At 43.6% G+C, this 27,084-nt stretch overlaps 1 protein-coding gene across 1 annotated transcript in view; it reads right to left on the bottom strand.

Annotated features, from left to right (window-relative positions):
- LOC139564935 (carbohydrate sulfotransferase 11-like) overlaps positions 1-24,318 on the bottom strand; it is a 37,614-nt gene extending 13,296 nt beyond the window's left edge. Inside the window, exons 1-2 of the mRNA XM_071384869.1 lie at positions 23,757-24,318; positions 2,912-2,994 (exon numbers count right to left, since the gene is read on the bottom strand). Coding sequence (XP_071240970.1) covers positions 2,912-2,994; positions 23,757-23,850 — 177 coding nt within the window. The 5' untranslated portion in view covers positions 23,851-24,318. The remainder of the gene's footprint in view (positions 1-2,911; positions 2,995-23,756) is intronic.
- Between the last annotated feature and the right edge of the window lie 2,766 nt (positions 24,319-27,084).

Genomic DNA, 27,084 nt, shown 5'->3' with positions numbered 1-27,084 from the left:
AATCTTCCGCCAGTTTTGCTTGCTGCCTGCATAAACTCAAACACTTTTCCTCAAAGTATAGCAAGAGCACAGAGTTCCACTTTGGACAAGCTAAGTGCAAAATAACAAAAAGAAAACCGCAAGCGATTAAAAGTAAATATTGTCTCAAGCAGTTGTTCTGTCTTTTGGCATGAGCCTCAGACTACCCTCCCTGTATGATTTAATTTAATTTAATTTCTCTCACATTTTCTCCAAGTCTTAGTTCTGGAACAGTCCCTACGCAATGTCATATTGTATAATATACCACAACCTGTACATACAAACACATCCCGGAACTATGTATGTTTATTTACATTACAATTACCCTGGAGTAATGCCCATGTAATGTAAAATGTTGCCATAAAGTTTTAGCGAACCTTGTGTTGATGAAAAGTAATTGCAGAGAGTTCCAGGCCACAGGTTAGCTTTTTGCCTCTGCTGACACCAGAGTGTCAAACCGTCATAGTGACACACTGTATAGATGTTTGTTTAGAAGTAGAATGACATGAGATATTTAAGTAGCCTATAAAGTACAACTCTACAGGCTACTTATTAGGGATTTATATTTTCCCGTTTAAATACTGGAGTTTAAATACCGGGAGTAATTCCTACTAACAAAGAGAGTCCGGGGAAATACCGCAAAAATACCCACTTAAAGAAGTACCCACTTAGTGTTTAAAACCAAGATATGGTCACTATGCCAGGGTTAAGAGGGGCGCTGCACCGGCTTGGTTGTGCCACTATGTAAAGATTTCAGAGCAAATTAAACTGATATTTTAGTAATGTTATAGTAACTATCTTTGATCGCCAATGACATTGTTGTGAACTGCAAAACAGGCCATTCATAAATTCTGAGCGTTATCATGTTCCTCAATTAATTCGCCGCATTTCAGCGGTAGACTATCACGACACAGAGGCCCCCAGGACGCACCCCGAATATAGCGTTGTAGAATCAAACAAAGTTTGTAACGGCAGTCAAACAAAAGTCAAATGACCAAAGTTGCTACGCTTGCTAGGTAACCTCCTTCAATGAATGACAGAATATCTCCTCTATTTGGCAAAATCAAGTTGATGATTATACAGCTTGCAGATCAACTCATGAATAACCGGGAGATGAAGAGTGGAAAATGTTGAAATGTCATGATAAAAATATCCATATCTACTCTCATACCGTTTGTTGATCACACATTCTCTACCGAAGCTCTCATATGGGCAGCAAGTACGAGACAGCGCAGAGAAGCAGGGAAAATGTTATAGCGGTATTTTGACAGCCATAGGCGATTGCAGAATAAAGTTAGGAATTTTCATGAGAGACAGGAGTCAGGATTTTGGGTTTCAGTGGGATAGGGACTGGACAGGAAAATAGCTTAGGCTGTAGGACAGGAGAAGTTAGAATTTTCCCTCATGCCTTATTGTTAACAGACAGAGATGCCTATGTAGTGAATTGTGCATATTACATTTGTGACTGTCTGAAGAGTCACAATGACATCTCAAAGAGGCACACGTTATTTTATAGGATATACTGTAGGGGTTTATTGTAGGGTTTATAAACTGCATTCTGGTGTGTGTGCAGTACTGCAGTATCAATTATGCGTGTGCTTTGAATTTATGGTGACTTTGTGTGAAGTAAATACACTAGGTTTAAGGCTCCCATGCGACAACCTGTTTGGATAAGGTGCCATTTAATTTTTTGCTAATCTGTGCTGCTGCGCATGTTGTGTATTTTGTGGCATTGCATTAGTGCAACATTGGAGACATTTTTTGTAATTTCCCAGATCTTGTCATTCAATTTTTTCAGGAAATGTGAAGAGTGTTCCTGGGACAGTCCCGGGATCCCAGTTACCCATGTTAATCCATAACTATTTATAGTTAGGGAACTTTATACTGCACTCTATCACTGTCTGGACTTTTTTTCAACAGTGGTATGACAAGTCAAAAGAGGGAGGGAGAGAGAGAGGGGGATAAATGCTAGCAAAGTTACAATGTCAGTTATTTTATTTTTTTGTATGCCCACACCTGAGAAGCAGGCAAAAATAACTGTGTGAATTCCCTTTGCATTATAACTAATCTTTTTCTATCCTAAGCATCCAAAATAATTGTATTTTGCTAACCAATGTCTGACTGCAGTCTGGAATCGCCAAGTCAGGGCTAGGAATGAATCATCTTCAAATCATCTTCTGCGGCAAAATTTTACGCAGACGTTTGAACTTTTGTCTGATGAGTAACTTCAAAAGAGCTGTACTAGATAGTAAACAAACCCCCAAAAAGGGTCAAGGGTCGCATCTGTGTCAATCACTGACTGTCACCGGTAACTACAGCAGACAGTTTCAAAGGCTTAAGATGTACAGATTTCAAGACACCCGACCCTTGGAGCTTAAGGTACATCTGTAGTGCAATGTGGGCATAATAATTATAATTTAATCTAAATCTGCTTTTACAGACAAACCATTCACATCAGAGACGGAATGAAACATGAAACAGATCACGCATATATTAATTTGAGATTTCGGCTGTCCTCGCACAATTTTTTTTCACAAGGTAAATTGAAGTTCGGTAGCCGAAGTCTACAACCCTTCGCGGTGACACAGTAGGTCAACAGTAGGGGTGGGAAATAAGGACGGGATTCTTCAATCAAGTGTTTGCTGTCATTCAACGAGAGAGCGCAGCAGCAGCCAGGCCCTACTGTCTGCAGTGCACTACTAGTTTTTATGCCAAGTTTTTTTTACTGGAGAACCTTTGTATGCGGACACCTTCATCCAATGGCCTTGAATGTCAGACTTCCTCAACCAATAAGGTAAACACTCTCACATTATACGGAACTTTCAAGCAAGCAAACAGCAAAGGCTCCGAATATTTAAAAAATGAACGCTACCTGTTGGTGGGCGGGACTTACCTGGTCACTGTCATGGAGCATCTGGAGTGGACTTCTCCCCGACTTTCCCTGGTCGCTGCTCTTCCCACTGCCCTGCGCAGAGGCTGAGAAAACACACACAGGTACACACATCGAGGTCAGTACAGGCAGATCACCTATAGTACACACTCAAGACCGCTAGCCGTCTCTGCTGCGTTCTAAATTGGTATCCACACACTCCATGTCATGCCATTGTGACAAATCATCAGGTATGGCAAGTTATTACTGAGCTTTCAATCTGAATGCAAATGTCATGTTCGTTTAATGTCGAGCCCAATGCTTGATAAGCAACCACTCTGACACAGCCGAGTTGAAACTAGGGCAAAATGTTCTTCACATCCGTGCCATAGTTTAGTTAGTGTTAGTGAAAATGTGCAACTTAATAAAAAAAGGTGCAAGAGAGATAATCATGAACCATGTTAAATGTAAAGGTATGAATGTGACCCCAATCAGAGACTTCAATATAGCCACAAAAGTCACAAATCCAGTTGAGTCACAGGGACATCAGAAAGAGAAACTCACCCATGTGTAATTTGTTACATACTGTACACACTACTACACACCTGGGGGTCATTAAACACTAACAAACAGGTGCACACCCAAACGACATCCCATACAACACTTACAGTGAGGGAAAAAAGTATTTGATCCCCTGCTGATTTTGTACGTTTGCCCACTGACAAAGAAATGATCAGTCTATAATTTTAATGGTAGGTTTATTTGAACAGTGAGAGACAGAATATCAACAAAAAAATCCAGAAAAACGCATGTCAAAAATGTTATGAATTGATTTGCATTTTAATGAGGGAAATAAGTATTTGACCCCTCTGCAAAACATGACTTAGTACTTGGTGGCAAAACCCTTGTTGGCAATCACAGAGGTCAGACGTTTCTTGTAGTTGGCCACCAGGTTTGCACACATCTCAGGAGGGATTTTGTCCCACTCCTCTTTGCAGATCTTCTTCAAGTCATTAAGGTTTCGAGGCTGACGTTTGGCAACTCGAACCTTCAGCTCCCTCCACAGATTTTCTATGGGATTAAGGTCTGGAGACTGGCTAGGCCACTCCAGGACCTTAATGTGCTTCTTCTTGAGCCACTCCTTTGTTGCCTTGGCCGTGTGTTTTGGGTCATTGTCATGCTGGAATACCCATCCACGACCCATTTTCAATACCCTGGCTGAGGGAAGGAGGTTTTCACCCAAGATTTGACGGTACATGGCCCCGTCCATCGTCCCTTTGATGCGGTGAAGTTGTCCTGTCCCTTTAGCAGGAAAACACCCCCAAAGCATAATGTTTCCACCTCCATGTTTGACGGTGGGGATGGTTTCTTGGGGTCATAGGCAGCATTCCTCCTCCTCCAAACACGGCAAGTTGGGTTGATGCCAAAGAACTCCATTTTGGTCTCATCTGACCACAACACGTTCACCCAGTTGTCCTCTGAATCATTCAGATGTTCATTGGCAAACTTCAGACGGGCATGTATATGTGCTTTCTTGAGCAGGGGGACCTTGCGGGCGCTGCAGGATTTCAGTCCTTCACGGCATAGTCTGTTACCAATTGTTTTCTTGATGACTATGGTCCCAGCTGCCTTGAGATCATTGACAAGATCCTCCTGTGTAATTCTGGGCTGATTCCTCACCGTTCTCATGATCATTGCAACTCCACGAGGTGAGATCTTGCATGGAGCCCCAGGCTGAGGGAGATTGACAGTTCTTTTGTGTTTCTTCCATTTGCGAATAATCACAGAAACTGTTGTCACCTTCTCACCAAGCTGCTTGGCGATGGTCTTGTAGCCCATTCCAGCCTTGTGTAGGTCTACAATCTTGTCCCTGACATCCTTGGAGAGCTCTTTGGTCTTGGCCATGGTGGAGAGTTTGGAATCTGATTGATTGATTGCTTCTGTGGACAGGTATCTTTTATACAGGTAAGAAACTGAGATTAGGAGCACTCCCTTTAAGTGTGTGCTCCTAATCTCCGTTCCTTACCTGTATGAAAGACACCTGGGAGCCAGAAATCTTTTTGATTGAGAAGGGGTCAAATACTTATTTCCCTCATTAAAATGCAAATCAATTTATAACATTTTTTACATGCATTTTTCTGGATATTTTTGTTGTTATTCTGTCTCTCACTGTTCAAATAAACCTACCATTAAAATTATAGACTGATAATTTCTTTGTCAGTGGGCAAACGTACAAAATCAGCAGGGGATCAAATACTTTTTTCCCTCACTGTACCAACAGGTTGTCATAGAAGCACACAGAGAAGAGGGAGGATATTTTAGGTCAAACCAGGCCTCAAAAAGGACTGTGCATCCATTCCGACTACTACTGTATCTTTTACTGTAGCTCTCTCCTAAACATACAACGCAGCAACACTACTGAAAACAGCACTCCTTTATGGGAGCAGAGGAGGAGGTGGAAGGAAGTATGAGAGGGGAAAAGGGCGAAAATTTGCTTGCAATCATAGAAAACCAAGAGAGCAGATGGAGGATAAACAGCGGTAGGAAGCCTCTGGGACTACTTTAGAGTTACTTTAAGAAACATGACGTGACATTTAGATTGTTGTGATTTAGGCTGTTGTTGTCGTAGCCTCTGTTTCATATGCTGTGGCTCATGTCATGTTCTATAAAAAAAAAAATGGTTGGCGGTGCAAACATGCAATTTACTGTGTTTGAGTTAGATGGTAAAAAAAGGTCACATTTGTCAGACAGTGTGGGTTGACAAGAAACCTTCACATCGGAATTGAGAGAGACAAAGAGTCACAGACATGGTCTCTCGAGACGGGGGAGGGTTGGTGAGGGTGCAGCCAGACAGGGCATGGCTGAGATAATTGTCTGTGTTTCAGTACCATCAAGCACGACTTCAGAAATCCGACATCATAAATGGCATAGGAAACCACCAATTTATTCCTTAATGTTACTGTACAAGAATGGAGCGTTCACCTACTGAGAATAATTTGGTTAAAACTTAAATTAATTAGCAAGACTTCCAGTAACTAATGAAAAACTAAATATGACTGGGATTGAATATAAAAGTATGAAAAGGATAAAACAAACTGATGTGTCACTCTGACCAAATGAGTGGAACACACAAACACACACTGCAACCCACACTAAGGAGGTCAACAGGACCAACTCAGTCACCATACAGTACACCAGTCTGGTGGAAAGATTTAGACCGGAGAGACTACACCTGGTGGCATACAGTCTTCCTATGTACCCAACTGTCCTCTGACCCAACCACCGTAGTTTGGTCTAAAATTGTCACATCTACTCCCACTACGGCACTCAACGTCACCAGTCTACTGACCACCGGTCCTGTCAACCCATCATTACGCTCACCTGGCAACCATCATTACACACACCTGCGCCCCATCATGAGGCACACCTGGACATTATTACTACCTGATTACTTCCCCTTTATCTAGCACTCCGTTGTATCACCCATTAGGTAGTATTGTTTCCTGTTTTCATGTTTAGACGCGACTCCTGTTTTTGTATTCAGTCCATGTTCGTTCCTATTAAACTCACAGACTGCACCTGCTTTCTGACTCCCTGTGTCTCCGTAACATTCTCGTACTAGTCACTACTGTTGGGTTCTGAGAATACGACATATACTTATTCATGTCACTGAGGAAGAGAGGGTAATGTATAATGGTTTACATTATGTCAGGATATGTTATTGTTAGACATCAGGGATCCTATGGGAGGGATCCTCTTTGAGAAGAGACACAGTCTGGTACCAATCACCATGACAGCCTTGAGTTGGGGAGGAGTGAGCACTTTGGGGTAGAGGTCAAGTCAGATGAAGTGAGGATGAACAGATATCACAAAGGTTCTGTCCAGCAACAGAGATGCGTTGTCTGTTCAGATGTGTAGGAGGAGACTCAGCCTAGGAGGAAGGGTTAAATATCAGTGCTTGTGTGAAAATGTCTTTGTCTAATGCAGCTGTATTGATCCTCTGGGAAGAATAAACTTGGGTTAAGCTTTCATAGTGTCCGTTGAGTTTTACTCTGAAAATTTGAACCTAACACCACCCACTGGGCACAGGCGTCATTTCAACGTCTAGTTTTGGTTTACATTCGGTTTAGTCGTCAACTAACGTGAATTCAACAACGAAAAATGACCACGTGATTGGATTTAGGTTAAATGTTGTGTGAAATACATTTACATTTACATTTAAGTCATTTAGCAGACGCTCTTATCCAGAGCGACTTACAAATTGGTGCATTCACCTTATGATATCCAGTGGAACAACCACTTTACAATAGTGCATCTAACTCTTTTAAGGGGGGGGGGTTAGAAGGATTACTTTATCCTATCCTAGGTATTCCTTAAAGAGGTGGGGTTTCAGGTGTTTCCGGAAGGTGGTGATTGACTCCGCTGACCTGGCGTCGTGAGGGAGTTTGTTCCACCATTGGGGTGCCAGAGCAGCGAACAGTTTTGACTGGGCTGAGCGGGAACTGTACTTCCTCAGAGGTAGGGAGGCGAGCAGGCCAGAGGTGGATGAACGCAGTGCCCTTGTTTGGGTGTAGGGCCTGATCAGAGCCTGAAGGTACGGAGGTGCCGTTCCCCTCACAGCTCCGTAGGCAAGCACCATGGTCTTGTAGCGGATGCGAGCTTCAACTGGAAGCCAGTGGAGAGAGCGGAGGAGCGGGGTGACGTGAGAGAACTTGGGAAAGTTGAACACCAGACGGGCTGCGGCGTTCTGGATGAGTTGTAGGGGTTTAATGGCACAGGCAGGGAGCCCAGCCAACAGCGAGTTGCAGTAATCCAGACGGGAGATGACAAGTGCCTGGATTAGGACCTGCGCCGCTTCCTGCGTGAGGCAGGGTCGTACTCTGCGAATGTTGTAGAGCATGAACCTACAGGAACGGGTCACCGCCTTGATGTTAGTTGAGAACGACAGGGTGTTGTCCAGGATCACGCCAAGGTTCTTAGCACTCTGGGAGGAGGACACAATGGAGTTGTCAACCGTGATGGCGAGATCATGGAACGGGCAGTCCTTCCCCGGGAGGAAGAGCAGCTCCGTCTTGCCGAGGTTCAGCTTGAGGTGGTGATCCGTCATCCACACTGATATGTCTGCCAGACATGCAGAGATGCGATTCACCACCTGGTTATCAGAGGGGGGAAAGGAGAAGATTAATTGTGTGTCGTCTGCATAGCAATGATAGGAGAGACCATGTGAGGATATGACAGAGCCAAGTGACTTGGTGTATAGCGAGAATAGGAGAGGGCCTAGAACAGAGCCCTGGGGGACACCAGTGGTGAGAGCACGTGGTGCGGAGACAGATTCTCGCCACGCCACCTGGTAGGAGCGACCTGTCAGGTAGGACGCAATCCAAGCGTGGGCCGCGCCGGAGATGCCCAGCTCGGAGAGGGTGGAGAGGAGGATCTGATGGTTCACAGTATCAAAGGCAGCCGATAGGTCTAGAAGGATGAGAGCAGAGGAGAGAGAGTTAGCTTTAGCAGTGCGGAGCGCCTCCGTGACACAGAGAAGAGCAGTCTCAGTTGAATGACTAGTCTTGAAACCTGACTGATTTGGATCAAGAAGGTCATTCTGAGAGAGATAGCAGGAGAGCTGGCCAAGGACGGCACATTCAAGAGTTTTGGAGAGAAAAGAAAGAAGGGATACTGGTCTGTAGTTGTTGACATCGGAGGGATCGAGTGTAGGTTTTTTCAGAAGGGGTGCAACTCTCGCTCTCTTGAAGACGGAAGGGACGTAGCCAGCGGTCAAGGATGAGTTGATGAGCGAGGTGAGGTAAGGGAGAAGGTCTCCGGAAATGGTCTGGAGAAGAGAGGAGGGGATAGGGTCAAGCGGGCAGGTTGTTGGGCGGCCGGCCGTCACAAGACGCGAGATTTCATCTGGAGAGAGAGGGGAGAAAGAGGTCAAAGCACAGGGTAGGGCAGTGTGAGCAGAACCAGCGGTGTCGTTTGACTTAGTAAACGAGGATCGGATGTCGTCGACCTTCTTTTCAAAATGGTTGACGAAGTCATCAGCAGAGAGGGAGGAGGGGGAGGAGGATTCAGGAGGGAGGAGAAGGTGGCAAAGAGCTTCCTAGGGTTAGAGGCAGATGCTTGGAATTTAGAGTGGTAGAAATTGGCTTTAGCAGCAGAGACAGAAGAGGAGAATGTAGAGAGGAGGGAGTGAAAGGATGCCAGGTCCGCAGGGAGGCGAGTTTTCCTCCATTTCCGCTCGGCTGCCCGGAGCCCTGTTCTGTGAGCTCGCAATGAGTCGTCGAGCCACGGAGCAGGAGGGGAGGACCGAGCCGGCCTGGAGGATAGGGGACATAGAGAGTCAAAGGATGCAGAAAGGGAGGAGAGGAGGGTTGAGGAGGCAGAATCAGGAGATAGGTTGGAGAAGGTTTGAGCAGAGGGAAGAGATGATAGGATGGAAGAGGAGAGAGTAGCGGGGGAGAGAGAGCGAAGGTTGGGACGGCGCGATACCATCCGAGTAGGGGCAGTGTGGGAAGTGTTGGATGAGAGCGAGAGGGAAAAGGATACAAGGTAGTGGTCGGAGACTTGGAGGGGAGTTGCAATGAGATTAGTGGAAGAACAGCATCTAGTAAAGATGAGGTCAAGCGTATTGCCTGCCTTGTGAGTAGGGGGGGAAGGTGAGAGGGTGAGGTCAAAAGAGGAGAGGAGTGGAAAGAAGGAGGCAGAGAGGAATGAGTCAAAGGTAGACGTGGGGAGGTTAAAGTCACCCAGAACTGTGAGAGGTGAGCCATCCTCAGGAAAGGAACTTATCAGGGCGTCAAGCTCATTGATGAACTCTCCAAGGGAACCTGGAGGGCGATAAATGATAAGGATGTTAAGCTTGAAAGGGCTGGTAACTGTGACAGCATGGAATTCAAAGGAGGCGATAGACAGATGGGTCAGGGGAGAAAGAGAGAATGTCCACTTGGGAGAGATGAGGATCCCAGTGCCACCACCCCGCTGACCAGAAGCTCTCGGGGTGTGCGAGAACACGTGGGCAGACGAGGAGAGAGCAGTAGGAGTAGCAGTGTTATCAGTGGTAATCCATGTTTCCGTCAGTGCCAAGAAGTCGAGGGACTGGAGGGAAGCATAGGCTGAGATGAACTCTGCCTTGTTGGCCGCAGATCGGCAGTTCCAGAGGCTGCCTGAGACCTGGAACTCCACGTGGGTCGTGCGCGCTGGGACCACCAGGTTAGAGTAGCAGCGGCCACGCGGTGTGAAGCGTTTGTATGGTCTGTGCAGAGAGGAGAGAACAGGGATAGACAGACACATAGTTGACAGGCTACAGAAGAGGCTACGCTAATGCAAAGGAGATTGGAATGACAAGTGGACTACACGTCTCGAATGTTCAGAAAGTTAAGCTTACGTTGCAAAAAATCTTATTGACTAAAATGATATAGTACTGCTGGCTGGTGAAATAGGCTAGCTAGCAGTGGCTGCTTTGGTGACTTTGTTTGAAAGTGTATTTGGCTAGGTAACCTCTAACTGGCTAGGTAACCTCGACAATTACTCTAGACTACACAATTATCTTGGATACAAAGACGGCTATGTAGCCAGCTAAGATCAAACAAATCAAACTGTTGTACTGTAATGAAATGAAATGTAATACTACCTGTAATACTACCTGTGGAGCAAAGCGGAATGCAACTACTCGCTCCAAACCAAACCGGAAGTGCGTATCGTAAAGGGAGAGGCAATAGAAGTGTTGTTTCTTGTATTATTGTCTTTTGTGTCTTTAGAGGACTGCTTCACCTTAATGTCCCCTTTCCCTTTTTTTCTGTCCTTATTTTGTCCCACTTTGTCCCTTCTTTGTCCCTTCTTCTCTCCTGCCAACTAGACAGTCCTTGTTAGCTAGCTAGCTTCTTTCAGGAATGTCCCTAGCAACTGCCTAGCAACAGGTAAACAACTTAGCTAGCTAAGAAAACGGTATAATTTTATGAAAAATTTTTACTTTTTCAAAAGCCTTTCTTCTTTGTTTGCTGCTTGTTTGGTCTCCTATTCAGTTTGCAGTTTTCTTTTGATTTTTTTTCGATGTACTTTACTCTAAAAAAACATTTAAATTTCAATATTTGTAGGAGCTCATCTTTTCAGCTGCTGCTGCTTAATTATTAAATTAATTAATAATTAATTAATTAATAATTATAATAATATAATATATAATATAATAATAATTATAATTATTAATTATTAAAATAAAGACGAAATTCCCTTACGTTGACGACTTTTTTCAAACCCAATCAGTTCCACGTTAATTCAACATCACATTAAAAAAAAAAAATCAAATGACCTGGAAACAATGTTTATTGAACCAGTTTTTACCCAGCGGGTAGTGCTTGATTCAACCAGTTTGTGCAGTCTACTCACTACACACCAGAGATCCATCAGCACATGACTTCAAGAGGACATCAACATTCAGAAAAGATGTTTATACAGTCATCCCATATGTTTCTATATGTTCAGCTCTTTTGGCAAACGCAAGACAGTGTTTATGTTAAGTTTAAGGACATTGCAAACAGCTGAAGCACATACTGTAACCGTGCCATAATACTTTCAGGAAACACTTCTCTTCCAGCAGTATAAAGGCCATCTGGTGTGTTTTTAGTCCTTGCATCAAGACATTGAAAAAGGTATAGGGCTACATATACACAGATTACATTTTACACAGTCATTCCCAGCTCGTTAGACCTGTCCACCTGCTTTCAGTATACCCGATTTGAATATTTATATCCCCTGCTTTAACGACCTCCACTGTTCAAGTCAATATGACTGGTACTAACTCAGCCCTGTTAAGGCCGTAAAAGCAGTCGGTCTCTGTCAAGTTCAAAGAGAAAGAGAGGGCGGGCCTCTTCTGACAGTGATCTGACATGTTTCAACTCTGGAGTAAAGCTATACGGAGGCACCTCTCAAACCTGTCAAAAAGAATTGAGGAGACTTTCTACCTGCGAAGTTACAAATGTACGACCGTCATACATTTGTATCACTGTATACATTTGTATCGCTTGAATTTTCTTATTCCACTTTACAATTGACTGCAAAACTTGAGATGTGATTTTAAGGCATAAAAGACGCTGACACACGCAGTGTTTGACACTTGGCAAACTAGCATTTTCGACATTTTGTCCGTTTTTCTTTACTGGGAGAATTCACAATTCATATTCTTTAATGGAAGAGAACTGGTTTACAATTTTAAGTGGCATCTGTATGTTGACCCAACGCTAGCCTCGATTTCAGGAGTATGGGAGTATGGTAACGTGAGACTAACCCGATGCAAATGACTATCCATTTCATCCGTTTTAAGAGGTCACTTTAAAAGCTTTGCTATAACTTTCACATACAAGTTATTGAAAGGCAGCTATTGCATGAGTCACTTCTACCTTGACTGGGAAGTAATAGCTACTGTGAAAGACGATGAAGAGGTTGTAGTTCATTACAGAGGAGCAATGACAACAGGGTAAGATAGAAATTGTCCTATAACAGTTAGGATCAGCTTGATCTCCCTCTTTAGGTAAAGGACGCAACGTGGCTCCATTCTAAGCACAGGGAACCTCCCCAGAGAGGAGAGACATCACACAGAGAAAATAGAAACATACATTGTGGTATGTTTATTTATTTTATTTGTATTTAACCTTTATTTAACTAGGCAAGTCAATTAAGATAACATTCTTATTTACAATTTGCCTACCAAGGCAAAAGGCCTCCTGTGGGGACGAGGGCTGGGATAAAAAAAAAAAGAAGAAAAGTAGGACAAAACACACATCACGACAAAAGAGGCACAACATTACATAAAGAGAGACATAAGACAACACAACAATGGTAGCAGCAAAACAATTGTAGCAACACAACACGACAACAACACTACATGGCAGCAACACAACATGGTAGCAGTACAAACATAGTACAAACATTGTTAGGCACCGACAACAGCATGAAGGGCAAAAAGGTAGAGACATTCTTCTTACCGAACCCCGTGACCTTTGTTCTGGAGGTGTTCAGAACAAGGTTAAGAGCAGAGAAAGCTTTGGCCATGTCAATAAATATAGCAGCAATATTGCTTAGAGTCAAGTGCAGTGGTGACATAATTTAGGACCTTTAAGGTTGCAGTGACACATCCATAACCTGAGTGGAAACCAGACTGCATACCAGAGAGAATACTATAGACATCAATAAAGCAAGTCTGTTGATTATTGACAAGTTTTTCAAATACTTTTGCCAAACAGGGCAAAATAGAAATAGGCCTATAACAGCTTGATCTCCCCTTTTAAATAAAGAACACAATGTGGCTGCCTTCCAAGCACTGGGAACCTCCCCAGAGAGGAGAGGCAGGTTAAAAAGGTCAGAGATAGGCTCGGCGATGATAGGGGCTGCAACCTTAAAGAAGAAAGGATCTAAACCATCAGACCCAGATGTTTTTTTTTTTTTTAGGGTAAACTTTTAAGGAGCTCCTTTAGCACATCAGACTCAGTGACCACCTGAAGGGAGAAGCTGTTTAACGGGTCAGGGGAAAAAGAGGGAGGAGCATCAGGGTTAGTCGCATTAGAAGGGCTGGGAGATGACGAAGTGTTGGACGGGCAAGGAGACGTGGCTGAGTCAAATAGGAATCCTGACTTAATGAAGTGTTGATTAATGAGCTCAGCCACAGTAAATACCAGATTATCAACATTAAGTGACATGGGCAGCTGTGAGGAGCAGGGTTTATTCTCAAGGTATTTCACCGTTTTCCAGAACTTCTTGGGGTTAGACCCACAGAGAGAGAACTGCTCCTTTAAGTGGAGCGGTTCGAGAACTTCAAGTTCCTCGGTCTCCAAATCACTAAGTACATAAAATGGTCCACTCACACACATACAGTCATGATGAAGGCGTGACAGCGCCTCTTCCCCCTCAGGAGAGAAAACAGAATGGCAAAACACGCCATCTGACTTGACCCTTGTGTTCAATTTTTATTTTGGACTGTCTCTGTAGACACTCACAGGACTCTACACACTCACGCACACTGACACTCCAACACACACATAACATGCACACACATTTATACTAACTACACTCACATGCAATCATCATTTACGCTGCTGCTACTCTGTTTATCCTATATCCCGATGCCTTACCCCTATACATACAGTATCTACAGTACCTCTATCACTCCAGTATCCCTGCACAATGGAAATATGGTATTGAAAGTGACCCTGTATATAGCTTCTTACTTTCTCGTGTTCTTATTTCTTATTTTTACATTTATTTTGTCATTTTGTTCTACCTTATGTTATTTTTAGTGATACATTAATATTGACTACCGCAATGTTGGGTTTAGAGCTTGCAACAAAGGCAATTCACTATACCTGTGCACATGACATTAAAACTTGAAACCAGGTGCCCCATGTCTGTAAATGGCACAACTCAACGTGCTGTGGCTGGATTAACCCAAAAGGCATACATTCTAAAAGAGGGAGGAAAGTGACACCTAACTGCAGTGTGGATTAACTTAAACACACACACATTGACAGAAGAGGAAAGGCTGGGTGCATCAGGAATCCAGCAGAGTAAGACTGCCACGCAATCAAACCTTTCCCTGCAACAAGGATGAGGGAGAATTAAGAATAGGTGCCTTGTGCGTGTGCACGGTATATACTCTAGGAGTCCTGATGTAATATGCCAAATAAGATATAGCGTAAAGAATGGCTAAAGATTTTTTTTTTGTTTCTTAGCATTCATGCTATCACATCGAATGGACTGGCTCTGATAACTTAACTTGTCCGATCCCAATCCAATCAACCACTAGCATGGCATCTCAATATTTATAACGCTGTTGAACTCCAAGCTCTATAAATACCCATTAGGCTAAGCAGCATTAAATCCAATTTGATGATGCTGCTGTGACATGAGTCAGGAGTGAGTGACTTTGTAGAGATACACCATATAACCAGGATGCAACGTGTACAGCAGGGTCAAGGAGGGGAAATGCTATATGCACACTCCTGATCTGCAGACCAATATTTAATTTAAGAATTGGTTAAAAATAGGTTAAGGTTAGGGTCATGGTTAAGGGTTTAGTTAAGGTTAGGGTTATTTAAGGGTCAGGGACAGTTTTAGGGTTACGTGACAGCCACTGTGGTCTACAAGGCTGTTTCTGCATTACATGGTAGTTCCACCAAGGATAAAGGCAATTGAATACTACTTTTGTAAGATGAATAGAGTATAGAGGGAAAATGTGTGTGTGTGTGGCAAGGAAAAAGTAAAAAGGACGATGTGTGTGTCTCTCTCTCTCCACGCCCGTGTGAGACTCGGCAAGTCTGAATGCCAAGCGACTTGTGAACAATGAACACACTCACACTCTCCATGCCACAGCCAGGCATGCGGGAAATATATACTGTAGACCACTGTAGCTGGGGATAACCTAGAAACTATGCACTTCCAGGAGGTAGGGGGAGGGAAAGAGTATGAGAAGCAATAGATGCAACTATACATATTAAAACAAGTCTCTAGACTTGCCATCTGCACTTAACCCAACAGCTACTAAGTTGGCAAGCTAGATCTGAATAACTGCATGTCAAAATATAATATTAAAAATAAAACTTGCTAATGTCTTGCTAACCGATGTCTTGCTAATAGAAATTACATGTTATTATTGTGGAGAAACAACAATTTCCATGCTGAACAATTGACCTTGTATATACAGTAACTGTCATGGTCGTCATAATGAGGAGACCAAGGCGTAGCGTGATTAGCGAACATACCTCTTTAAAAAAAGAGAGAACACTGAACAGAACAAAATAACAAAACGAACCGTGAAGCAATATGGCTAGTGCAGAACAGGCAACTAAACATAGAATACAAAACATAGAATGCCCACCCCAACTCACGCCCTGACCAAACCAAAATAGAGACATAAAAAGGATCTCTAAGATCAGGGCGTGACAGTACCCCCCCAAAACCTAAACCTATAGGGGAGGGTCTGGGTGGGCATCTATCCGCGGTGGCGGCTCTGGTGCGGGACGTGGACCCCGCTCCACCTTAGGCTTGGCCCACTTAGGTGGCGCCTCTGGAGCGGGGACCCTCGCCGCCGACCCCGGACTGGACAGGAGGGCGACTCCGGCAGCTCCGGACAGGAGGGCGACTCCGGCAGCTCCGGACAGGAGGGCGACTCCGGCAGCTCCGGACAGGAGGGCGACTCCGGCAGCTCCGGACAGGAGGGCGACTCCGGCACCGGGCTGGGGAGACACACAAGAGACCTGGCTCTGGGAGCAGGCACAGGACTCACCAGGCTGGGGAGACATCCAGGAGGCCTCTTCCTTGGCCGAGTCACCGGATACACTGGGCCGTGGAGGCGCACTGGTGGTCTCGAGCGCAGAGCTGGCCCCACCCATTCTGGCTGGATGCCAGCTTCCACCCGGCAAATGCGGGACACCGTGAGCCTCGACACCGTGAGCATCACCCCATAGCACGGGGTCTGTCCAGTCCCATGCTCGCCACGGTAAGCACGGGGAGTTGGCTCAGGTCTACTACCTGACTCAAAAAAATTGGGGGGGCTGCCTCTCGGGCTTCCTTGCCAGCCGTTTTCGTGTCGCCAACTCCATTCGCCGGTATCCCTCCTCGCACTGTTCTAGAGAATCCCAGGCGGGCTCCGGCACTCTCCCTGGGTCGACCGACCACCTCTCTATCTCCTCCCAGCTTGTCTCATACTCCAGATAGCACTGCTCACCTGTCCAGGAGTCCCTTTCACCACGCTGCTTGGTCCTTTGGTGGTGGGTTGTTCTGTCACGGTCGTCATAATGAGGAGACCAAGGCGTAGCGTGATTAGCGAACATACCTCTTTAATAAAAGAGAGAACACTGAACAGAACTAAACAAAACGAACCGTGAAGCAATATGGCTAGTGCAGAACAGGCAACTAAACATAGAATACAAAACATAGAATGCCCACCCCAACTCACGCCCTGACCAAACCAAAATAGAGACATAAAAAGGATCTCTAAGGTCAGGGCGTGACAGTAACTTCTTACTTTCTCGAGTTCTTATTTTTTTTTTTCTTGTGTGTTTTTGTTCTACCTTATGTTATTTTTAGTACTACATTGCTATTGATTATTGCATTGTTGGGTTTACAGCTTGCAAGAAAGGCATTTCACTGTACTTGCGCATGACTGTGAAACTTGAAATTATACCGACCAAAAATATAATCGATCCCGCAGGTGAAGAAGCCGGATGTGGAGGTCCTGGGCTGGAGTGGACGTACTGCCAACTTCTCTAAAACGATGTTGGAGGTGGCTTATGGTAGAGAAATTAACATTAAATTATCTGGCAACAGTTCTGGTGGGCATTCCTGCAGTAGCATGCCAGTTGCATGCTCCCTCAAAACTTGAGATATCTGTGGTATTGTGTTGTGTGACAAAATTGCACTTTTGTCTCCAGCACAAGGTGCACCTGTGTAATGATCCGGCTGTTTGATCAGCTTCTTGATATCACACACCTGTCAGGTGGATGGATTATCTTGGCAAAGGAGAAATGCTCACTAACAGGGATGTAACCAAATTTGTGCACAAAATTTTGAGAAATATGTTTTTTGTGCGTATGGAACATTTCTGGGATCTTTTATTTCAGCTCATGAAACATGGGACCAACACTTACATTGCGTTTATATTTTTGTTCAGTATAGAATACCATTTAAAGGTTACTTTCTCTATAGACATAGCTTTACCATTTGTGGGCCAATCACAATGACAAAAATAATGTTGATGCTTAAATAATGTAGATGATAAAAAAGGTGTTGCCAGTGCCACTGTTGTCAATGGAGCCAACTGGTACAGTAATAGAGAGAGAACGGGTCCCCAAAGGGCAATTTTGTCACTTTGGCCTGGCCCTTGCCTAGCGTGTGCCAAGGTGTGGGGGCATTTTGTGGTGAACAGTGATACAGTACATTGATGTATTTCAAACTGTTTTATAAACACATTACAACTTCCTTATGCCACTGTAAGTCAAGGCAGCACACATTTTAAATACGACCACTCCCAAACCTTTTAAGTTTTTCCCTAATTAAATGCCAGGAGTACAGGTAACGTCAGTACTATTTTTGAATATACGAAACAGGACCTGGCAGAATGTGACTATAGATACTGTATTCCAGGAACGAGCAGAGATGACACATTGAATCAATGTGCTCTTAGTACCTTAACTTCCTGTTGTTATTATTAGGGCCGGGACGATACCAGTTTCTCTATACTTATTAGTATCGTGGCAAGGAAATAAAACACGAAGTGAATGTAACTTATTTAGGAAAACAGCCATAATGTTGGAAACAGACATCATGTTTGTGTGTGCTGTAGCTTGGAAAATAAATTAAAATGACTGGAAGACATTATGTTGTCTTCGTCATTTTAATTTATTTTCCAAGCTACAGCACACAATATTTTACAAACAGCAGGTTTTTAAAGGACCAAATTGGTCTGCTTCGTGTTTTCATTTTTGCCATGAAAACAATTATGCGATACTGGTATTGTCACAGCACTAGTTATTATCATTCTACAACCATGGAAAGTCACACAAAAAATCTACAAATCACTCTATTTGCTATTCTTCTGATGAATTAACATTTATTCGGATGGAAACTAATGAGCAATACATTCAGAAGTTTCCCATCCAATTACGGAAGATAAATTGTTTCATTTGCAAGCATTACCAGCCAGCTGCTGAAGATCTAGGCCTAAGTAAAGCCCAAGAATTGCTCATTGTATATGTTGACTGAGTATTGCTCAGAATAAGATCTGCTAGCTAAGTGACAAAAAACGTAACCCAAGTACAGACTTGTCTACCTAATAGAGCCCCACAGTGGAGGTGTCATAATACCCATAAAACCTAGCGGTCAAACAGGGAAATAATTTTTCCCATTGGGAATTTTAGAAACACTTAAAATAAGGGCTGTGTTTCGTGTCGGCTTATCTTTGCGTAACATTTTGATAACCAGGTAAATCTCAATCAGACAAGATGACTTTTATCAATATATTTCAGATTCGAAAATGCTAATTAGCATCAAAGTAGACATTGTGCAAGACCACAAATCCTTGAAAGCTCCTGCACGCCATCTCTAGCTGACACCTTTACTAACAGGTATTTAGTCAATTTAAAACTTGCACAAAACAGTTCACAGAATTGTCAATTTAAAGAAATATAGCCAATGTATTAATTACTAAATTTAGCTAACATTAGATAGTTAATCCAGAGATTCTTACCATTGCTCCTATTCGGCAGTCTCATCCATATCATCATGGCATTTGTAGTTCTTTATGATAGCCACATTAGCAGCTAATTAGCATTTCATTTTGGGGGAGTAAATACAGCCGCATACTGTATATTGATAAAAGTCACCTTGTCCTAAAAAGATTTACACGGTTATTAAAACGTCATGCCAGGGTAAGCCTACACGAAACACAGGCCTTATTTTAAGTGTTTCTAAAATCCCCTATGGGAAAAATGAATGGTGGAAAAACGATTGGAATTGGTTTTATGGGTATTATGACTCATACCGTGGTACTCTATAAAGGTGTTCATAGCACTCAACCAAAAACCCATTTAATGTGAGCTGACCAAGTCCTATTAGTTTACTTGACTAGAACCCATGCTGATCCTCTCTCTTTCCCACTCTCCCTTTCTGGTACAGTAGCAAGAGCTTAGGACATGCAGAATGTAGAAAGGCCAATGTGTGTTTCTCCTGTCCCTGCCATGAACGCTGCTCTGTGTGGAAATCCCTCGGGGAGCAGGGGCCCCATCCCCCTCCACGGCTCTCCAGGTCTGCCAAAGAGAGGAGCTTTACTGAGAGAGACACTGCTGTGTGGAGGCCGATCCCCGCTGCTGCTGCAATGTATGTGAAGGGTGTTAGTGCACATCCACGGGCAAGTGGGTGGTGGGGGTTATCTTTTTAACGAGAGTTAGAGTCTTAGGAGAGTGCAAGCAGATGTAGGGCAGGCATCTTCTTGGTCTTTCCCCGAGACACATAGTATGGATTACAGAACAGGTGGGGGCTTATATTGTCTATAGGCAAATTTGTGGGGGTAAAAAGAGTAGCAAGGCTGCTATAGCATCAAAGCAGGCTATGGTGTTCCACAAGGAGGGTCATCTTCCAGGCGGTTCTTTGGGTCATCACCAAGGTTTAAGTCTTTAATTGCATGCCAGGTTGATGACATGGGAAGACCTTACATGCTACGCCCGTTATGTGCCGATCAGGAGACAAGTGTTTCCCTTAGTGAGGAGAACAAGCCTCTCAAAGCGCTCAACGGTGATCTGCGAAATTGCTGAGTCAGCATGGGCAGTCTAGGGGATATAAGGTGACCTTCAGCACAGATCTAGGAACAGTTTTAACTTCAAAGCCAACATTTAGGTGACAGTGCAAAACTGGGGACAAAACAAGAACACAGGGTTGACAGAGTACATCAAAATTCCACAAAACTAAATGATGGAGAGAATTCCCATTGCCATTCCCAGAAGTCTTCTGTGTGAGAAGATAATCCAATCCTACATAGGGATTTGTGCCATGGTGAGAGCAGCTGGAAGTAATAGAGGCCAATTATGAACAAAACCAGAGTGAGCGAAGAAATCCATGTTCCCGCATCACACAAACTAATCTAATCCTGGAGCGATTGATCTACATAATTGGAGGATGCTGAGCAGGAGGATGCTTGGAGGAGGAAACACATGGAAACCATGTGTTTGATACCATTCCACCCATTCCGCTCCAGCCATTACCCCGAGCCTGTACTCCCCAATTAAGGTACCACCAACCTCCTGTGTTCTACATGAATATGCAACTGGCAGGGGGAAAAGAACAGTTTGGAACAGCAGGGCTGAACTGAACTGTCATCAATATCCCAAGATGGCTACAGATCTGACGGCAATCTCAGGCAGAACTAATTTCACTTGGCAACCTGAGAGTACCATCGAGATCTGCATGACAGACAGTCAGTCGGTATCTCTTCTGGGACACGTAGTACTAGACTGAAGTCAAACAACAATGACAAACATAGGAGAGACTGGAACATTCCCCAGAACAAAGTTCAAGACACTTTGTCTTACCTTTTAGAAGAGTAGGAGCACAATGTACAGATTTGTGGCTAAGGATATTTGCATTAGTCTGGGGTACTGCAATTGTTTTTGACACTCGCGTGTTGAGCAGATAAGTATTTTATGACCCCAATGCTCTTGAGTCAAGCCCAGGCAAGGCAGGTATGAGGTGGGAACCAACTTCACAGTGTAAGCTGATAGTTGCCCCAAGCACTGCTCTACGGCCAGGTTTCCTTAAATCAGCCATAATGATTATGGTTGGGACCAAGATAGGGCAATCAGGCCTCAGATCAGCACTAAATGAGTGAAATCATTGGTTGGAGCCTTGTGTGTCTTCTTTCACCCTTCCACTTGTAAAACATATATCTGACTTGTACACCACAGAAGCATGCACTGGCTTACAGGGCATATAGAGAGGTTAGTGGTGGAAGGATCCTGGCAGTGTGTCTGTGTTATAGACATAACATTCCATTGAGGTTAAGTGCCACGTATGCTGTCTCACATCTTTTCAAGAGTCGTGTTGTTCCACCAAGGCTTTTGTCGGACCCTCAAGATCCACTGGCTTTCGCTGCAAACCACAAAGGGTATATTGGGTTAAATACACGTTGATTTTAGCGTGGCCACCACAAACACTTTATTCGTGTCTCCTGGGTCAGGGGATCAGAGGCTATAGCCAGCATCTGGTGCAGTCTATGTAATTATCTTCCTTGAACTAGAGAGTGAGGACTGTGCACACAGAATTCCCATTCAGCAAGTGGGAGAAAATGACGCTGCCCTTTTGTAAGTTAAACAATGCACTCCAGTGTGATATGATATTCTCCCTTTGTTAACATAGTAAGACATTACGTCAGACTGGGGTCTGACAAAACAGACTTAGAAATGGAAATGTTCCCAAAGTCTCATCTGCACGCCCGACTGCAACATCTTGAAGCCTATCCAAATTCATTTGGCAAAGGATGCAGATTTTCTTCCCCAGACCTGTGCATCGGTATGATAGTGTGCTCTTTCATGTAGATCTATTGACATCTTGAATGCTCAGAGGCATTTCCTGTTACAGAAAACCATGCATACATTTGTGCTTGTGTCATGCTGAAGACCTACAATAAGATGCACCCGTAAAATGCCTTTTGGTTATACATGTAGTAGTGACAAACCCATTTTGATTGACCTTAGCTTGAGCAAAACCTTCCATGGCACTATGCTAGATAGAAAGGGAGTAATTTCAACAACATTTTAATGTTTAGGACTTTGATTTGTTAAATGAAATAAGTTCTTTAAAACTAATGTCATAAGTAGAGCAACACGCACCTACAGAGCTCCACAAAGGTGACCATTCTGTACAAATTTTTTATAAAAAGTCCAAAATGTTACCTTGTAGGACCACATGGACTTAGTATGGTGGGACATGTCTGAATTAGGCAATTGTACGGGCAAAGAGGGACCAATGTGGGGTAGAGGAGAAGGCCGGGGTCTCACAGTGAACGGATACACTAACGGCAGCAGACTCTCACCACGTTCTTCCACATAGCAGGGGAAACACTGAACCAATCAGGCTGGCAATTAGGGTTTTCCTCCATTCTGCTCCACGTCCCAAAGGGAAACGGAGACAGAGGGTGGGACATGAGGTAAAACATTGCTGAAAGCTGTTGAGAGAGTGGGGCGGAGACACCATACAACAGTAACACACACTTTAAACATATCATCTCTGTGGTTTACTCACTGACAGCAAGGCAATGGAGATGTGTTTCTATAGTATTATAGCGTGTGGTGTAGGTCAAGTCTGCAAAATGACAAACTTTCTCACTGAAGTAGAATTTCTGTTAAGTAAATGGGCATATACACTTTGTACAAAACATTAGGAACACCTTTCTAATTTTGAGCTGCACCCCCTTTTGCCCTCAGAACATCCTCAATTCGTCAGGGCATGGACTCTACAAGGTGTTGAAAGCATTCCACAGAGATGCTGGCCCATGTTGACTCCAATGCTTCCCACAGTTATGTAAAGTTGTGTGGATGTCCTTTGGGTGGTGGACTTATTCTTGATACACATGGGAAATTGTTGAGCTTGAAAAACCCAGCAGCGTTGCCGTTCTTAACACACTCAAACCGGTGTGCCTGGAACCTAATACCATACCCCTTTCAAAGTACTTAAATCTTTTGTCATGCCCATCCACCCTTTGAATGGCACACATACACAAGCCATGTCTCAATTGTCTCAAGGCTTAAAAATCCTTCTTTAACCTATCTCCTCCCCTTCATCTACACTGATTGAAGTGGATTTAACAAGAGAAATTACATTTACATAATTTAGGAGAAGAGCAACTTACAGTAGAGTGGATGCATTTTTGTACTGGTCCCCTGTGGGAATCAAACCCACAACCCTGGCGTTGCACCATGCTCTACCAACTGAGCCACATGGGACCAACATCAATGTAATGGAAATAGGTGTTCCTAATGTTTTGTACACTGTGTACACCTCTATCGAGCCTTTTTAAACCCATTATAATGAAAAGTATGAATAAGTGCTGGCATGGAAGCCTGCAGGCTACTTGGCTATCATCCATGGTTTGGTTATGACATGCCCCTGTTATCTATTCACACTGTATTAGAACACAGGAGACATTATTATTATTTGTCTAAATACAATGGATTAGTTTTACTCCTAAAATATACAATTTAAGACTTTTAATAGAGATAAGTTCAAAAGTCACTTTGTATGCAAAACACATGGGAAAACATGCATATTCCATTCAATGTACTGAAATATGACAAATTCACGAATACAGTAAACGGCTTGTGCAGGATATTTGACTCACCTGGTTTCAGGTTGCTGTGAACATAGAATATAACCATTATAAAACACCACAAGCACATTGCAAGAACCATCCGATTAACTTTGGGTTTTCTCATCCTTAATCTTTAGGAACGACAAAGCCGACCCAAGTCCTTCTGTGGTTCATGCGAAAAAGGACCGTTCAACGCTCAAGTAACGTTAGGGATTTGGAGATTCGAGTACATTGCTCGGGTACAGATAGAACCGTCTCTTCTTCAAGTCAAATTGCTGGTTGTTACTTGTGCGATTCATCATTTTGATGTACATCCACGCATATCCTGCGCCGGTGAAAAGTTACAACAGTCCAACCGCAAAAGGAGCGACAGTTACGTGAAGTCAGCAAATAATTAGTTGCAGACACAACTTGCCATGCCAGTCGCTCGAGTTCTGAACAAATTTACTGGCCAGGGTAGAAGGCACTTTATTCGAAATTAAAACGGCAATCGAGTTCTCTTACGACGAAGGGATTTATATGCCCTTCAGCAAACCTTCAGAGCTTAAGATCTTTCCAAATGTGAGCTTTGCTGTTAACTCTTTACTTTCCAGAAACGTGTATGGCACGGGTGACGCTTTGGCTACACACACCCCCAAGCGTTGGAACATTTGGGAAAGAAATATGATACGTATTCAATGAACCATTCTGGTATCAATGCAAATCGACGCCTGGTATACAATGTATGATTACAGTGATATTTAGGCTATATAAGGCCTTTTAGAAATCAAGCAATATTTGGAATGGGTTTATTGACCCTGCATCTACCAGTAGTGGCTAACTAAACGTTATCAGTAATAAAGTAAGATAATAATGCATTCTAGTATATAGTATTACATGGTAGCTATATACGCTGTTATAGCGTAATTACAGTCTAGGTACAAATTGTTGCATAGCAGCATACTTATACATCTCTTATACCTTCAGCATGTGTATATATTATCTCTCACCAAAGGCGTGTATATTCAACAATCTACTCTTCGTTACAGCATACCTGTACATGTATTAGGGACACTTATTCTTAAGTGGACATGCGGTTGTTAGAGGGACTGAATAATCTGTTTGCTGATCATATAGTAGCGACCTCAATACCTAGCGACCTCGTCAAGAGGTTTTGACCTCTTGGCATAGCGGTTAAGGTGTTGGCATGACAGTTGCTGTACCCGAAATTGCTACATTGGTGTCAGAAGTGGGGCCATTGGAGAGGCGTGTACACATGAGGGACACGGTAAAGAGAAGCGTGGGGACACGCTCTCCCAAAGGAAGAGGGTAATGTAGCGACTTTAACCCAACACCTAGCGACCTTGTCAAGATGTTCGGACCTCTTGGCGTAACAATTAACTTGTTGGCATGACAGTCGCTGGACCCAGGTTCGGGTCGGGGCATGCACAGCTAATTAAGAGCTAGTAACATGTCCTGTACAGCAGCCTTTGCCTCTTGACCCCCCCAGACATTTGGCACCTCCGCTTCCCATTGGGTCTCAGGGCAGAAGGTCCTGCTCGGAACCAGTGTGGATTAGGAGACATGCAAGTATTCAAACGAGAGCCCTCATAGGCAGACGGTGTGAAGCTTGCCAGTTTATGAGGGAGATAATGGTGAGTGGTCATTGTCAGCTCTGAGGCCAATTAGTCTGTTGTGTTAGACTAGACATTAAACCTGTGTTTAACTAGACCCCCAATTCTTTTTTTAATAAATAAGACCTTGCTCGTCTTTTCCTACTAGCACTGCCTTTGTCGATAACTTCTTTACTGAGGAAAACTGTACTTACTACGACTGTGATATGTGGTTGTCTCACCTAGCTATCTTAAGATGAACGGACTAACTGCATGTCCCTCTGGATAAGAGCATCTGCTAAATGACTAAAATGTAAAGCAGGTGGACAGTGACCTGTTTGAAAATAGAAAAAAATGGGCCGATCCCTAAGGCACTGCATCTCAGTGCTAGAGGCGTCACTACAGACGTGGTTCAAATCCAGGCTGTATCACAACTGTCTGTGATTGGAAGTCCCATAAGGTGGCGCACAATTGTCCCAGTGTTGTCTGGAGTAGGCCGTCATTGTAAATAAGAATTTGTTCTTAAGTGACTTGCCTAGTTAAAAAAAAAATCTGCTGTGGTAACTGTTTTAGCATTAGTAGGGCAAAGGAGAAGGTGACAGCAAAGTGCAAGTGAGCGAGAGCCTGGCATGCTCTCTTGCTCTGCGCTTGACACAGGTCCAAGGCTGAGCTCCCTTCTGACAGTGTTGAGGTACATGAGCTCACTCACTCCATCCCTCACTTCTTACCTCCCCGTTACCACCTCTTCCTCCTTGAAAACCCTACACTGGCTCCAGGGTTTCATTGGAAACACATTTTCTCCAGAGGAGAAGGGTACATTTTGTTTATTGGGAATATCATGTTCCCAGACTGTACAGCAAACTGCAGCCATTCCAAGGTAATTCTGGGGGGGGGGGGGGAGTCCAAGACGTTAGCTGATAATGGTGCTTCTGGAATAGTCCCAAACACATACAATGGGTAAAAAAAAAAAAAAAATCAATAGGAGTCAAAATATGCAGACTGTATTGGTCTTTATGGAAATAATTGTTTTGCTCTCACTTGAGCTAGGCAAGTTGCAAACTCTTATCTGTTGGGCTAAAAAAACTTTACCTTCTCATGCTGTTGAACAACAATGACATTTTCATGCTTTATTGATCACTGGTTGTCAATTTGGACCATCCTCAATTTAGGGGCCAGGAGGCTGGTATTGGAAGGGTGTAGGAATAACAGTAACGCTCTCTGAAATCACTTTACTCCGTAGCAGTTGATTATGTATTGGAATGAGAACACTAACTCTTCATGGACTAGGAGGTAGTGGTTGGAGAGGAATATGAGACCGCTGTCCCCTACTGGACAACAATGATAAAAACAGTGAAACATTTTGAGACTAGGAGAAACAAAATGATTCTCCTTATTCGTAACTCAGTCTGTAACTGAAAATATTAATTATTTTACATTTCTACTTATTTTGTATCAAAGTTATCTACTGCTCACATTCATACAAGGGTGTTTGGTAGAATAAAGTGCGACCAAACTAGTCTAAATACATCCTATAAAAGGCTCATGGAAGCCTTCAAAAGCTTCACTCTACATAGCACCTAGGCTTTTCATCAGTGACTTTAATAGTCCAACGCATCAGTAGGGGGCAACGTTGAGTCCATGTCCCGCACTCTGGCACTGTGTGAACAACACAGTAGGGCATAGGAGGAAGTGGGAAAATAAACCCCAAATACAAACGCTACATTACCTCAGTAACAAGGAATGATCCATCCATTCATACTAAATGA

The sequence above is a fragment of the Salvelinus alpinus genome, chromosome 2, assembly GCF_045679555.1.
Source record: "Salvelinus alpinus chromosome 2, SLU_Salpinus.1, whole genome shotgun sequence".
NCBI lineage: Eukaryota > Metazoa > Chordata > Actinopteri > Salmoniformes > Salmonidae > Salvelinus > Salvelinus alpinus.
The sequence above is the reverse complement of the archived record's forward strand: the minus strand, read 5'-3'. Positions and strand labels throughout refer to the sequence as shown.